We start from the raw sequence: 13,912 nt of genomic DNA, 5'->3' as shown, positions 1-13,912 counted from the left end.
CAGGACAACAAAGAGCTTTTAAATTCACCAAATCACCAACAAAACCTCACACGTTTTTTCAGGCAACGTCCATTGGACTCTCTTTTTTCAACCTTTTCAGTCAAGCGCGTTCCCTCTCCGGCACAGAAAGGGACTTCAATCCTCAGCTTCCCAAGAGGTCACTTAACAGCGAGCTGGAGGGACTGGAGGGGCGACGAGGAATTTTAATAGAAGGCAAATTAGGCACTTTATAAGTCACTTCCAAATTGATTTATGTGGCCAAGGCTGCTCCGTTACCCTTTCACAGTGGAAAGGTCCCTTAAGAAAACACCTTCAAAGGATCGATCCAACTCTCCTTGAAGCCAGGAGAGGCAAATCATGCGAGTCAAAGCTGGGGCTAAAACGTGCTCAAAAACCTCAAACCCCTCAAAATCACCGTTGTTTCCACAGTCCCCTGAATCCCAGATGCTGGAGCCTAATGGATAATGCTGAGCTATCAAAACATGAATGTACGTGGAGTTTCTTTATTCCCAGCGTTACACTCCTTAAAGGAGTCAATTTCTCAGCATTAACGTTCGTTTCAAAGCAAGGAATTTCACTCGGCCTCTCCCGGGACCCCTAAAGCCCTGGTGTTTGTATTCCACCCCTGCAGCGGGAGCAAGGGGTGGCAGGGAAGTGCTAAAGCCAAATGTTTCCCCCTTTGCAGGACGCTGGAGAATGTGCGGCAACACCTCCGCTCAAAGGGAACGGCCTTGTTTAGACAAGCAGTGGCAAACACGAGGTGCTGGCCCTTGTGGAACAGCTTCAGGGGCTGGAAGAGTGCTGAATATTGACTTTCAGAAGTTTTTTTTTGGGGTGGAAGGGAAGGGAAATCTGTCCATGGTTTCCATGTAGTTCCAGCCTGAGGTTTTGCATCCCCCTTGGGGAAACGTCATTCCTTGGCTTCTGACCCACCGAACTGAACTGTCGGATTAAGGAACGGCAAGACAGATGTCTCTGGCTAACATTTGGCAGCCAGGCCAAGACAACGTCTCTCTCCACCATCATTCGAGTAATCTCCCCTTGGAAAAGGACCAGACGAATGTTCCTGTTGCTCAGATGATTCCTGAAGAAACGGCTTGTAAACAGCAACGGAAACTGGGCCAGCAAACACCAAAAGGAAAACTGTACCATTTCAACAACAATTCTGGATCTGGCTCCAGTAGCAGCACTCTGAGGAGCATTAAAAATTACCATATCCATGCAGCTCCTGTCTCACCACAGCTGCCAAGGAGCATCACAGACTGCACGGGGCACACCTTGTTGTGGGATGCTGTCCCTCAAGACATGGGCCTTCCTCCCTAATCCCATCTGGGATCACTTGTGCACAAGGCCTGGTTGCCCTGGTTGTGTAACAGCTAAGGCTGCTCTCGCTCACCCCGACCCGGAGCCTTTTTGATCCTTGGGAAGGGATGTGCTGTGGTAGCAGCTGGCAACCCCAAAGTGCCACAGGAATGGCTCTGTTTGCACTTCACTGGTCTCTGTGCCCACCAAATCTGAAGCAGCCCATTTTCCTGTGATAGGGTTAATGAATAAATATCAACTGATGCAAAGGAAAGGGTTTTCAGCTCTTCACCTCACCTCTCCTTTCCTGGCAAGCCATTGTCTGCAAGCAGGACCTCACTGTGCTGCTCTGCTCCTGAGAAGACCACACATCCCAGAGGGGTAAAAGGACCGGTGTTCTGAAGATGCAGCAATTTAGGGGGCATAAATATCACATATTGTCATTGAGATCAATGTGCACAGTGACCCTGTACTCAAACATGTCAACGACATCAAAAGGGCACAGACCTTCCATCTGCAACCCTTACCCACATGTGATTTCACCTACAGCTCCCTCACCTCTGAACTTTATGCACTAAAAGACTTGGTCAGCACCTGGTCAGTGAGCAACAGTGCAAATGCCCCTGCAACCCTACCCAAAGCTTAGGGCTGAGGAACCTCCTTAGGACCACCAATTAAAACAGACCAAGAGGAGGAAAAGGTCGGTGTTATTCCAGAGCTTTGCCCCAGTGCCAAACACACCCGTCTCAGCAGGGAGCCCCCTTGGCACAGCTTCTGCCCAGGCTGTCTCTGCGCCCACATCTGGTACCCACCAACGCTGCAGTGGGTTCTGCCTCACTGCTCAGGCCCTTCCAAAGCTTCACCCCAAAGGATCAAATATTGATTTATGTATTTGGAGAGAGACAAGTGGATTGTAGAAGTGGGAACTGAGAAGTGAATAAAACCCATCCGTTCCCTCATCCACCCCTTTAACAAGGATGGAAGTTGTTCATCAAAATCCTGAAATGAAACTCTAAACACGTTCCCCAGGAGCCATCCCAATGCCAGACCTGTATCCTTTTTGTAGGATGCTACAAAACACACAGGCTCCTTAAACCCTTCCCACAGGAGATTCACAGCCATGAACTGCACAAACCCAGCTGGGGAAATGCTGCCCTAAAGCCCCACTTCCAGCCCAACATGGTGAAACAGCAGAGCGTGAGCGGAGGTGAGAATAACACCTGAGATTTTCATGGCCCTCGACTCCAGCCTGAAAGGTTCTGCCCCATCATAACCACATCCCAAATCTTTTCTCCATCCCTGAGTGTAAATCCCACTGTCAAGTGGAGCTACCTGAGAGGCCGGGGAGAACAGGCTCCCAGGAACACCGTCCCGCTTTGGTCTGTGGAGCGGCGAGACGGGCTCCCGAAAGGCAACAGACTGGAACAACCGCCCCGAGCTTCCAGGGCTCATTAACTCTCCTTGGCCAGATCCCTGATTTGCTACATGATGCATGGAGTAAGAATTTCCACCCTCAAGTGTCCGGAAAAGTATTTCAGCATCCCGAGGCTGATCAGCCATCGCAGATACCCAGTGCCTTTGATTACATCATGCCTGAAACCTGGAATGTAACTCAGATGGTGAAGGCATTAATGGCAGCAATGTAAAGGCTCGACAATGTAAACCTTCCCAAGATGAACTGTCCTGACCTTCTCTGGGCTGACAATAAAAGTGTGACATCATGTGTAAACGAGCTTTAAATTCAAACCAGGTGCCGAGGGCTGCCTGGCGTCGGCGTCGCTGCCGTGTGAGCGGCGCTGCTGGGGGCAGCAGAAAGGCCAAGCACGGACAGGACATACTTGACAACAAACCAGGTCTGGGCAGCTGGTGCAGCACAGGACAGAATTAGTTGGTGCTCTTCGGTGCCGGTTCCAGCTGGGGCAAACAGTTAAATAAAACAGAGAGTTGCTGATATTCATTTCCACGTGTGTGAGCGTTCCTACAGCTCTGGAATCGAGCCAGAAGCACAATAATGAGGGGTTTTTTTCCATGTTTCCTTATATTCAGGACTCCCTCAGACCTTGCAAAGTGCTTGGAGCTGTACTCACGGGACACAGCTATTGGAGGGCACTGTGGTTTACAGCCAAAAAGCACATCCATCCTCCAGAGCCCTTCCTGGCCAGCCATCATTCCTCTTGCTGCTATTCCCTCATGGAATGGTCTGTCCTCCCTGTCTGATTCTCACCTTGCTGAACAAAAATGCCCTTCCCAAAGGGGTCTCCATGAGCAGTTTTTCACCCTACTCTGCACTGCCAGACCAGCTGGTCACCCTCCTCCCACATCCCAGAGGCAGTGCCGGCACAGCACAGCCACAGCCTCCGGGATCACTTTTGCTGCCTCGTGGTTGCAGGAGGGAGCAGATCAGAAGAGGCAGATCAGAAGAGGTTTGCTGTCCATGAACCAACACCCAGGAGGACAAAATCTGCAGTTCTCGCTGGACAAGTTATGTTTTGCATCCTTTTCAACCAGGAACTATTTTCAAGAAGGATGCCCTTCCCTGGTGAAAGCGATGCTACATCCTGAGCTGGGGTGGCAGAAGCACCACTGCAGGGACAATGCTTGGTGGTGCCACCAAATGGACACGTTATTCACAAAGCACAGATGGCAATCACAAGTTACACAAGTCCTGTTCTTTATTTTCTGTTTGTTTGGCTTTCCTGGGGACACACCTTGGCTGTCCCGCAGTGAACCTGAGGCAAGGAGAACTCAAAAAGGAAAACTTATTGTACCACACACAGGTTTGACGTGAGCTGGGCAATTTTTTACATGCAGATCATTACATGAACTTGAGAATTCCATTTCCACATGAAGCGTGGCTGGATGATCACAACTGAAATGCAAATACCAGAACCACCACCACAAACGGCAGAAATCAGGCAGCGCTTTTATAATACTGGAAACTCTCCCACTGGCAGTAACAGTAAACATATCCAAAGGTTTCTCCATAGGCAGAGCAACTACAGTGAATGCTTTCAACATGAAAGTCAATTGTAAACCAATGATCTCAGGTAAAGTGTTAAAATAAATCTAACTGGGAAAGGAATTCTACAACAATCAATGTTATTTGAGTCCTGGACTGAACTGAATTTCAGTCTTTAATCACAAGGGCACATTAGGCTGCCCACTACAGAAATATCAATTTCCATCTCCTTAAGTAGGGGACATTTGGAAACAAGTTGATTGATCTTGAAGTATTTTAAGTGATCCATTGATAAATATGTCTATGCCTATGTCTATTTTTTATAGTAATATCAGTGTAAGCTGATGTTAGTGCAAATGCTTCGTATTCCTTACAAATAATCCTCAAAATTAATTTCAGGAATTCATTTTAAATGAGCTGGGCCATATTGGCAAAATATCCACAGAGGTCCCTAACCCTGCTCTAAAGAGCAGAAGACAGGACAGTTTGACAGTGTCTCAACTGTCATTATACAATTTCAAACAAGCTCCTGCCATGAAAATCAATACATTAAAATCCAAACTGCTCAGAAACGTGGGAATAAAAGATGAGCATTTGCCACAATGCAAAGCCCAGTTTTGAGGGCTGTTGTTTGTCAGTCTCCTTCCTGCCATGTTGGTTACAAAAGACACTCTCCACACCCGGCTTGCCACAGCCCAGCTGAAATCTGAGCAGCCTTCAAATGGAGAAGGGATGGAAATAGGAGAAACAGAGAAAATAAATCAAAGGCAACCAATGAATTTTCATCTCTTACATTGTTCTTCCTGCTCAGCTGGGGAAAGGGAACCTTGCCAAGGGAGTGCAGAAATGCTGTGGGTCCCTTCACCCATTCCTGTCAAGTCTTCAGAAAAGGTTGGAAAATGCCAATGACGTGTAATAAAGCAGAATCACTGAAATTTATAAATCTGGAAATTCAGAAGGGGAAAAAAAAATCCACACACAAGAATAAAGAAGAAAATATTTCTCAGCATTTGAGTGAGCAGAGAGTTCCACACTGGAGGCCTGTTTTCCTCAAAAAATTCATGCAAATACTCAACTGTAGCAAAACACAGACACAAGGCACAGAATGGCCATGAGAGATGTGAAGGATAAAAACAGTGTTCTTACTCTGTTTTTTCTTTGTGGACAACACTCATACCTCCTTCTAAATTTGGCAATAGAAGTTCCTTCTCTTTCTGCCCCTCTCCCTCCCTCCATATTTTAAGTATTATAGAAACTTAGAAGTAGCAGCATTTCTAAGTCTTTATCAGATGAAGGGGAACAGACATCCTGTAACCCCCTGTGCTATCCCTTCTGCACCACAGCCAAAATGTAATAATAGAGCTCAGCAGAGCTGTGAATTGCTTCCATTCATCCTCACCAAGTATTAACTTCATACACTGGCATTCAATCATTCCAAAGTCTACCTATCAGAACAGTCAGTTGACAGCCAGGCTAGTTAGGATAATACCCAGGGATTAAAAACAATACTGTGGTGATTTCTGCAGCGTGACAGGAATCCACTGTAAAATTAACACTGCATTTCAGGTATTTTCTCAGTCACATTTTTAAGATGATGCACACAAACCCAACTGCCCGGGGGCAACAGAGCATGGCAAGACTCAGCTTTTTCAGGGGGGAGGACGAAAGAGCAAAAGCTTAGCAAAGCTTTGCCAACTTCCTGTCCCCTCACAGATCATCTAAGTATTCAGTTAAGCCTTGTTGGTTAGTCTAAAATAAAGTGACTGCAGTGATGTCCTACAGGTACTACTCCATAGTATCTACAAGAGCAGATATAATAAATGAGAAAAAATTTCCATAAGAATTCTAATAAATACGCTCCCTAAATTCTAATGTCTGACAAAAATCCCTGAGTTCATTCTCATCAATGTAAGATCTTCTGTTTTCCTACGAAGTTTTGGTTCAGTCACACAGGAAATCACTTCCTGATGTACAGCTGTCACTGCTTGCTGAAGGCACACTTTTGGAAGGTATATATTTAGCTTTTTACAGTACTGCCAGAGACTCCCTGAGCGTCTGAATCCCTGTAGTGCAATGAAGCCCAGGAGACACAGCTATCAGAGGGCAGCCACAGGCAGGAAGGCAGCTACACCTGGCTACCAAGAGCTAAACAAGTCGGGAGAACTGCAAGAATAAAGGGAAGTTAATTTTTTTTGGCAGATAACATGTCACATCTCTCAGCCATGTTGGTTTTCTGCTGGTTAAACAAGCTGATAGGAGCCACTGCCAGTGCCACAGAAGGAGCTGGAAACTCCTGGCCAAGAGTGGACATGCTGTTTCTGGTACTGCCAAACGATTAGACAGCTCACCTGGAATCATAAAACCTCTGCAAGAAACTTTATTATAAAAATAGCTACAGTATTTTCCAGGGATTCTTTTCTTTGGGAACCTACCAAAACTTCTGAGTTGGTTCCCAGGCCTCACCACACATGCCTATTTCTATATTAAACCCCTAAGTAGAAAGATATTTCCTAGCAAAAAGGACTCCTGAGGCAGTACCAAGCTGCACCACCCTGGTGCCTTCGGGCCATCCATCAAAAATGAAAAGTATCTTATGGATCCTGAGAAAGCCAAGTGATCTGTTGGCATGAAAAATCCTAGTCTGCAGGCTCAGGAATAGAGAAAGTGATTCCAACTCTACTCTTTGTTGTTCCTCCCTATTCGTCTTCAACAGAGACAGATTTTCACCTTTCAAGCCCAAACCTTCTCTGACACACAACAGAACATAAAATCTGGAAACACTCTAGTTCAAACCTGTAACACTTGTAAAAATGGGAATGAGAGAGAAAAAGAAGAAAGTCTTTCACTGGGAGTAATACTGAGTAGTATTCAAAAGCAGATACTAATTGAAAAATGTCTATTATTAACTGCAAAATGAAAGTACTTCCTAATGCTACTAAAAGCTATTGTGCTCAATAGGCAAAGCCTGCTAATTTAACAATTGCATCAGTATGATTCAAGAGTGCTGACACATAAAAACTGTATTTCAAAAAGCAATTAACAAATATTATTATGACATGCCCATTAAACTGGGCTAAGGCAGCTGGTTTCTGGATCCATCTTAGGATAAATTAGCGTAAACACTTGGAATCAGACAGTTCTTACTATGAACTGGCTGAAGTCTTGGAAATTATTCAAGCAATGGAAGTCTTGCACAGTTTAGGATAACGTGCACTATTCTAACAGCACATATCATGATATGCACATAATGACTGATATAATACCTGTTCACCTCGTTGTCTTTAAAGGGGGAGTTATTTCAAAGTTCTACTTTTGTTCACTTATGTGCCCCACAACCATTTTTGCATTGCAGAAACTCTCGAGAGACCTCTTCACCTGTCATTGTTATGTCACTAAAAAGCACTGTTTCAGAATGGCAAAAACAAATTGTCCAGTAACTGAAGAGAGTGACTGAAGATTAAAGCAGGACCATCACAAATGCAGTTGAAAAGAGCATTTTCATTTCTTCCACAGGCAGCTTTGGTCAGTGTTTCCTTAGGATGTCCAGCCTTCATTGCTGTAGTGTTGCCACGTCCCTGGTTCTTGCTGTCCTCCTGAGGCTCAGTTCAGACAGTGTGTCAGGAGGCTGCTAATGATCAACCCAATTGTAAATTATTAGAACTAAACTCAGAAGGCCAACACAAATGCCAAAAATAACCAAGGCACACGCCTGTGAAGAAAGAGAAGCAAAAATTAATGCCTTGCTGGAGGAAGCGTTTTACCTGCCCAAGGTTTATGACTAATGATGACGAAAACCTGTAAGAACAGGTATGAATGGTGTCTTTTAACATAATCTTTAATATTTCAGATTACTCAGTCTTCAAACACAAGGTATCTGCTTAGGGGCACACTAAACTCAGCCTGGGACAGTTTCACTGGGAACTCTGGAGCAGTCTGGTTTGCCTGTTCACACTATCCATCTGCACAAAACAAAAACTGTTTTGCCCTTTACAACTCTGAAGGAGTTTAGAAACTGAATTTGTATTTTGCTCAAAATGCAATTAAAATTACAATGGATCCTTTACATTTTTGAATAGCCAGATGATAATAAAATTACAAGAGACAAGGCCCCTGCTGGAACTACTGCTGACTTGAAATGGTCAGAGGGCATTATTATTAGAATTTCTTTCAGATTCCCTGTTTTGTCAACACAAGAACAGCCCTGTGATTCGTAAGGATGGCAGAAGGACTATGCATAAATAGTTCATCAGCAGTTTGGTCACTGCCATGAAGTTGCTCTGCTGAGCAGTGGTTAAAATGAAGACAAGAAGTTACAGTGCAAAAAGCAGGCGTGCTGCACTAATCCCAGCCAGAACTTAACCTACTATTACCAAAAGAGAAACCACAAAGAGGAGGAAAAAAAAAAAAAGGAAGGAAAAAAAAAAAAAAAAGATGCTTGCATAGAAAAGAAGCATAAAAACTGTTTCACTTAAATGCAGTTTGGCTTTGTCCCAGCTGCCCAGGACAACATCAGAGTAATGTGAAAAAACTGAGGAGAAATTGGATTAAAAGTCAACATCTGAAAACTACAGGGAAAGGCACATGCTCAGATCAATGGTCCAGCACATGGACACACTGCTTGTCAAAATCCCTGGTGAAGAAGGAGTTTCAGAAAAACCAGAGCTACTACAAAGGATAAAACAAAATGCTCACAGATTTTGTGAGCTGCAACAAGAACTCTGTCCCTTGGATCGTGTGCTCTAGAGTGTGTTAAGATGCATTTAAAATGGGCCTATTTAAATGTTATTAGTGCACATGAGAAAATAAAAAGCATACCCCAAGTTTCTGTGGTGATACGAAGTCCTCTCTGCTAAGTTTAAGATAAAATAGTCCAGGATACACAAAAAGCAAACAGGTTGATGTGGTTGAACCTTGGAAAAAAAAAAGAAAGTAAGATTTTCTTTAGAGAAGACTGAAGTGCATTACAGAACTATGTACTGAATTTTCTTCAAGTTGAAATAAAACCCAAGGAAACCAACCACCACAAGAACTTACCAACTACTCCAAATACATTTTTAATGTCTGGCACGTACATGGCAAATAAAACAACAACAGCATTCAGGGTCAAAGTGACGAGGATATGGCAAATCCACGACATGGGAAGATGAGAGAAAAATACCATCAACACGGCCTTCCTTGCCTACACAACACAAAGAGAAACATTGTATGGGTGAATACATACATACACGTGTATTTTAATCCTACTTCACTTTCATTGCATCGGGAATTATATCATTCCAGATGTGAAAGAATATTTTAAAAGCCAGAATGCCAAAAATTCAGTAATAGATTAATGCTTTTGTCTTTCTGCAGCACAGAAAGACAAAATTATTACTTCATTAAAGCAAGACCTATCACATGGATATTAGTCTTAAGGAATTACTCCTTTTTTGGAGGGACAAAAGAAGGCCTGGGTGACAGTGCTTTGTCTCTCTAAACGTCCTTGGTAGAAAATGTCAGTATTCAGATGTAACTGAATGAACTGTCAGTTCTACCATGGTATTGATAAACTAAAGTGGGCGGGTTTTTTGTGAAATAGGTCAATATGTGTTTTTAATTTACAATTAAATTGAGTTTCAAGTATAAGTGTGTTTGTGTGTGGGTGTGTGCATGGGTAGAAAGGAAAAACCAAGTCAGCAAAACTCAATTTAAGAGGGGAAAAAAAGAAAATCAAACTAAATAAACTTTAGAAGTTCTGAATTCTCTAAATTAAAAACAATGCTGTGGGCTAGTTTTAATCTGAAATCTGTCTCAAGAGCACAAATTAGCTTAGTGGTTAGTTGTTATTTTGGAGCTTTCATGGAACATATGCAAATATGTGGTCTTTGATCAATCACTTGACAAGTGAATAAGATACACAAGACTAGATGTGACTCAAATATTGCAGTCTGCAAAGCATTAGCATTCCCAGTGCTCACTGCCAGCTTCAGAACACTCAGGAGTACTTACTGGGAAATGGATTAGAGGCACTGTCAAGAGCACAGCAAACAGGATGGCTACTTTAACAGTCATGATGGACCATATCGTGGGGCAGGTACCTGGAGTAACCTCTCAGCAATTCAGAGTCCACTTTGTCTGGAAACAAGAAAAATTAACTGCTCAGTTAATCATTTTAGGACTAAGATAATTAACCTGGCATATTAAGCTGACATTTCAGATGGATCCATCTGCTTGTGACTAACGCAGAGAGAAGGGGGGTTCAGACACACAACACTCTGGCATTAGTGATACAATAAAGTACATAATCTTCAGAAAAACGAAGAAACTTCAGGAGGTAAGCCTGGGCAGAGCCTCTGCTGAAGCCAAAGCTGCCTAACAGAGAACATAAAAATATGAAGGAGACAGCATAAAAAAGAAAGATCATGAACCCAAGTGTACAGTCAAACTTGTTGTATGTTTCTGAAACAGTCAACACCAGAGCCTTGTGGCTGAACTAGAAGCCAGAAACAAATTAAATTTTGCTAAATTGACTGAATTGCATTTCCTTTTTTTTTCCACCAGAAACATTATGAGAAATGCAAGGTAAAATTTCAAGCTGCAATTCTAATTTAAAGGAAGGAAGAAACTCTGCTGGTGTCTGTGCCTTTACTGGCTGTGAGTAGCAATGTATTGCTGGATGGCACACAGAAGGACAAACAGCCTCAGTGGGGCAAAAAGGGATGAATCAGTGATGAATTCCTCACCTCTAACTATTGCCCTTTTAAGGTGAAAATGTTCCTTAACTTAACAGCAAAAGTCAGAGAGCTATGAAAGAGGTCTGCTACCCTGACTTTTTTTTTTTTGGTTTTGGCATTCCTGCTTTCTTTAGACTTCAGAATGGACCAAAATTTCCAAAGTCCTGTCACCCTGTGAAGGTTCAAATTCACAGAAAACAGAAGAAGCCATCTGAACCACAGAAAGAGGAAATAAGTCTCATTTCAAAGAGGGAATTCTTCTTTTGTTTTCAATTTAAAATAAAATGGTTTACATTTTCTCAGGCTGGTGTTTTATGAACAGGGAACAGATTCTCTCTATTTAAAGAAGTAAGTTAGTTAAAAAAGACAACCAAAAAGTGAAAAGGAGAAGAAGGATGCAAGGGGAAACAAACAAACAAACAAATAAAAACAACCCTGTTACAGACATCCACTGTTGATTCCAGCATTTCAGGCTCTTGAGTCTTAAGGATTACTAAAAGAAATCAGGCTTCAGAAAACTAAAAATGTTCCCAGTGCAACAGAATAAAAGGTTATGGTCAAGACAGGGTCTTGGCCCAGTCATGACAGTGAAGGTAACAGGAAATGGGATGGTTTCCAGGCCTACTCTTTTTTCCCATTTTTCTCCTCCCCTCTTATTGAGATTTCACCTGGAGACAGATGGTCATCCTGCTGAACCCCTCAGAGTTGTACTCAAAATTTTATCTTCCAACAAACCACATGGAACCACTCAGGGTACAGTAATAGTGGCTGACACACCACGAGGGGCTTCAAGACTCCCCATATCATTATTCAAAGGTTTCTGAGTATCAAGGGAATATTTTCAGACACACACCTACTCTTGGGGGATAAAGGTACAAAATTCCCTCAAAATCTGGAATTATTAGCTGCTGAAAGCCAATATTCTTGGTGCTTTGTCAGACACAATCCTATCCCCATGATCAAGAAATATAAAACACTCTGAAAGGAGAGGAAATCCTAATCATAACTTTTGTCTTACTCCTTTACTGTGTCCTATAGGAATTTTTATTCATTCCAATCAATAAAGATGAGCATGTGATCATCTCATAAAAAGATGAGAAGACATCAGAAGAATCTTCATAGATGACTGAGATGCATTTATGTGACAGAATTTGTATGGAACTACTCCAGAATCAGCAGGTTGGAGCAAAGCACACAACTCAAATTTACACCAGGATACACAGAGCCAAATTTCTTGGGAAAAAGCACCCTGCTATGATGTTATGTGAACAGGACACAAACATTGCTATATAAAACAGACACTCACCTACTTGTGCCAAAGTTGGGATGGACCTTTAAAAAAAAGGCCACCGTGTAGGTAAGGGGTCTGAAATGTCTCTGTGCACTTGGGAAATTTGAGTGTCATGCAGACAAAGCCATCTGTGTTTAAACTCAACTAAAAAATTGTAACAGAAGTGTTTGTAAGTCCAAATGCAGAGTTATTACACTGGTACTGAAGCACACTGCCACCTAAACTCTACAGCAAATGAAAGATGTCTGTGGAGTTTGGTTGGGCGAGTGTCACACCCCACCCACTCTTCTGGTTGGTAATAAAAAGGTACATTTACTTCACCAAGCACTATGTCGACAACATCTCTAAGAAATGTGCACTTCTTGCTCCAGTTCATGTATCAAACAGACACATTTCTGGCTCAGGAACATGAAACACAAATTACTGACAACAAGAAGTATGTGCTGGAAAACCCAGCTCATAGTTTGTCCTGTTAAATTATTTAAATCCTTCCCTAGTCTTTTGTCATGGCTCTTCACTGCATCCAAGTCACAAAATTAGATGGGCACTTCTGTCATTCATTTGAGAAGTCAATGAGACTGTAATTCTCTGCAGTGTTAGGCATATTATTAGGTCTTGACAGGAACAAGCTTTCTGAGGACTCGAGTGTATCAATGCCTGCAGCATTCCAGGCAGAAGACATTTATGATTAACCCTCATTCTAAAGAATACCTGAAGAACACACTTACCATAAAATGTCAGGTACCCAAACAGAGCAGACATAAAGTAAATTAGGAAACTCAGACCAATTCCTGTGACAGTTACATTCTGCATTCTGCTTTTGGATGGACTAAAATGGAAAAACAAACAAACAAACAAAAAACCAAACAAAAAACACAAAACAAACAAAAAACCAAAAAAAACCCAAAAAAACAAACAAAAAAGGAAATTAGTGTTGCTTAATCTGTATTGAGGACAATTAAACACAGCACAATCTACAGAGCACCTTGACTTTCACAAGATGTATTGTCTTAATTTAAGGCCACTGAGTATTTGCTGAGTTCTGTGTTGTCCCTAATATTTAGGGGTTTAAAAGTATTTTTAGACTGGCAATTAAAGGGCACTTTTCAAGCAGACAACTAACACTTGTAGGGAATTTAGACAACCCGGTGCATCTTTTAAACCAAAATTTGGATTTATACAGGATGATATCTATTCAGAGCAAGTAACAGGATCTGAGTCAAAAAACCCCACTGCATCAGATATGGCTAAATGCAGATTCAGTTACAGCAATAAAAATTGACTATTAAAATACCTTAACAAATGATATTTTTTTCCCCTCCAGACTGTCCAGGTCAGGACAAATATACTGACATGGATGAACCATATTTGCTACTTTTCCCTCCTGTAAAAGTCATTACAGACTAAAACTGTACATTTCCCAAAAACCAAGAAAGCTACTTAGTTAGCACTGTTTGATAGCACTGACTTGAAGATTAATTTAGGGAAAATATTACAAAAATGCCATTAATTCTACTTTAGCATTTCAAGTGTTTTCATACACTACCTTTGGAGCTCACAGTAGATGGGTAAGACTGAGGTATGGCAGAGAAAAGAGAAGGCCATGGTTGGTATTGCATAAGCACTCTAAAATAGAAGACAAACATC

At 42.2% G+C, this 13,912-nt stretch overlaps 1 protein-coding gene across 1 annotated transcript in view; it reads right to left on the bottom strand.

Moving 5' to 3' along the window:
* Window positions 1-3,972: 3,972 nt before the first annotated feature.
* SLC38A6 (solute carrier family 38 member 6) overlaps window positions 3,973-13,912 on the bottom strand; it is a 40,873-nt gene continuing 30,933 nt past the window's right edge. The window contains 7 exon segments of the mRNA XM_050336262.1: window positions 3,973-7,970; window positions 9,077-9,171; window positions 9,296-9,440; window positions 10,250-10,315; window positions 10,317-10,375; window positions 12,994-13,094; window positions 13,812-13,891. Of these exon segments, the coding sequence (XP_050192219.1) occupies window positions 7,890-7,970; window positions 9,077-9,171; window positions 9,296-9,440; window positions 10,250-10,315; window positions 10,317-10,375; window positions 12,994-13,094; window positions 13,812-13,891 (627 nt within the window). The 3' untranslated portion in view covers window positions 3,973-7,889.

The sequence above is a fragment of the Myiozetetes cayanensis genome, unplaced genomic scaffold, assembly GCF_022539395.1.
Source record: "Myiozetetes cayanensis isolate MyiCay16 unplaced genomic scaffold, myiCay2020 scf6-25, whole genome shotgun sequence".
Lineage (NCBI taxonomy): Eukaryota > Metazoa > Chordata > Aves > Passeriformes > Tyrannidae > Myiozetetes > Myiozetetes cayanensis.
Note: the sequence above shows the minus strand (reverse complement) of the source record. Positions and strands in the feature narration are given on the sequence as shown.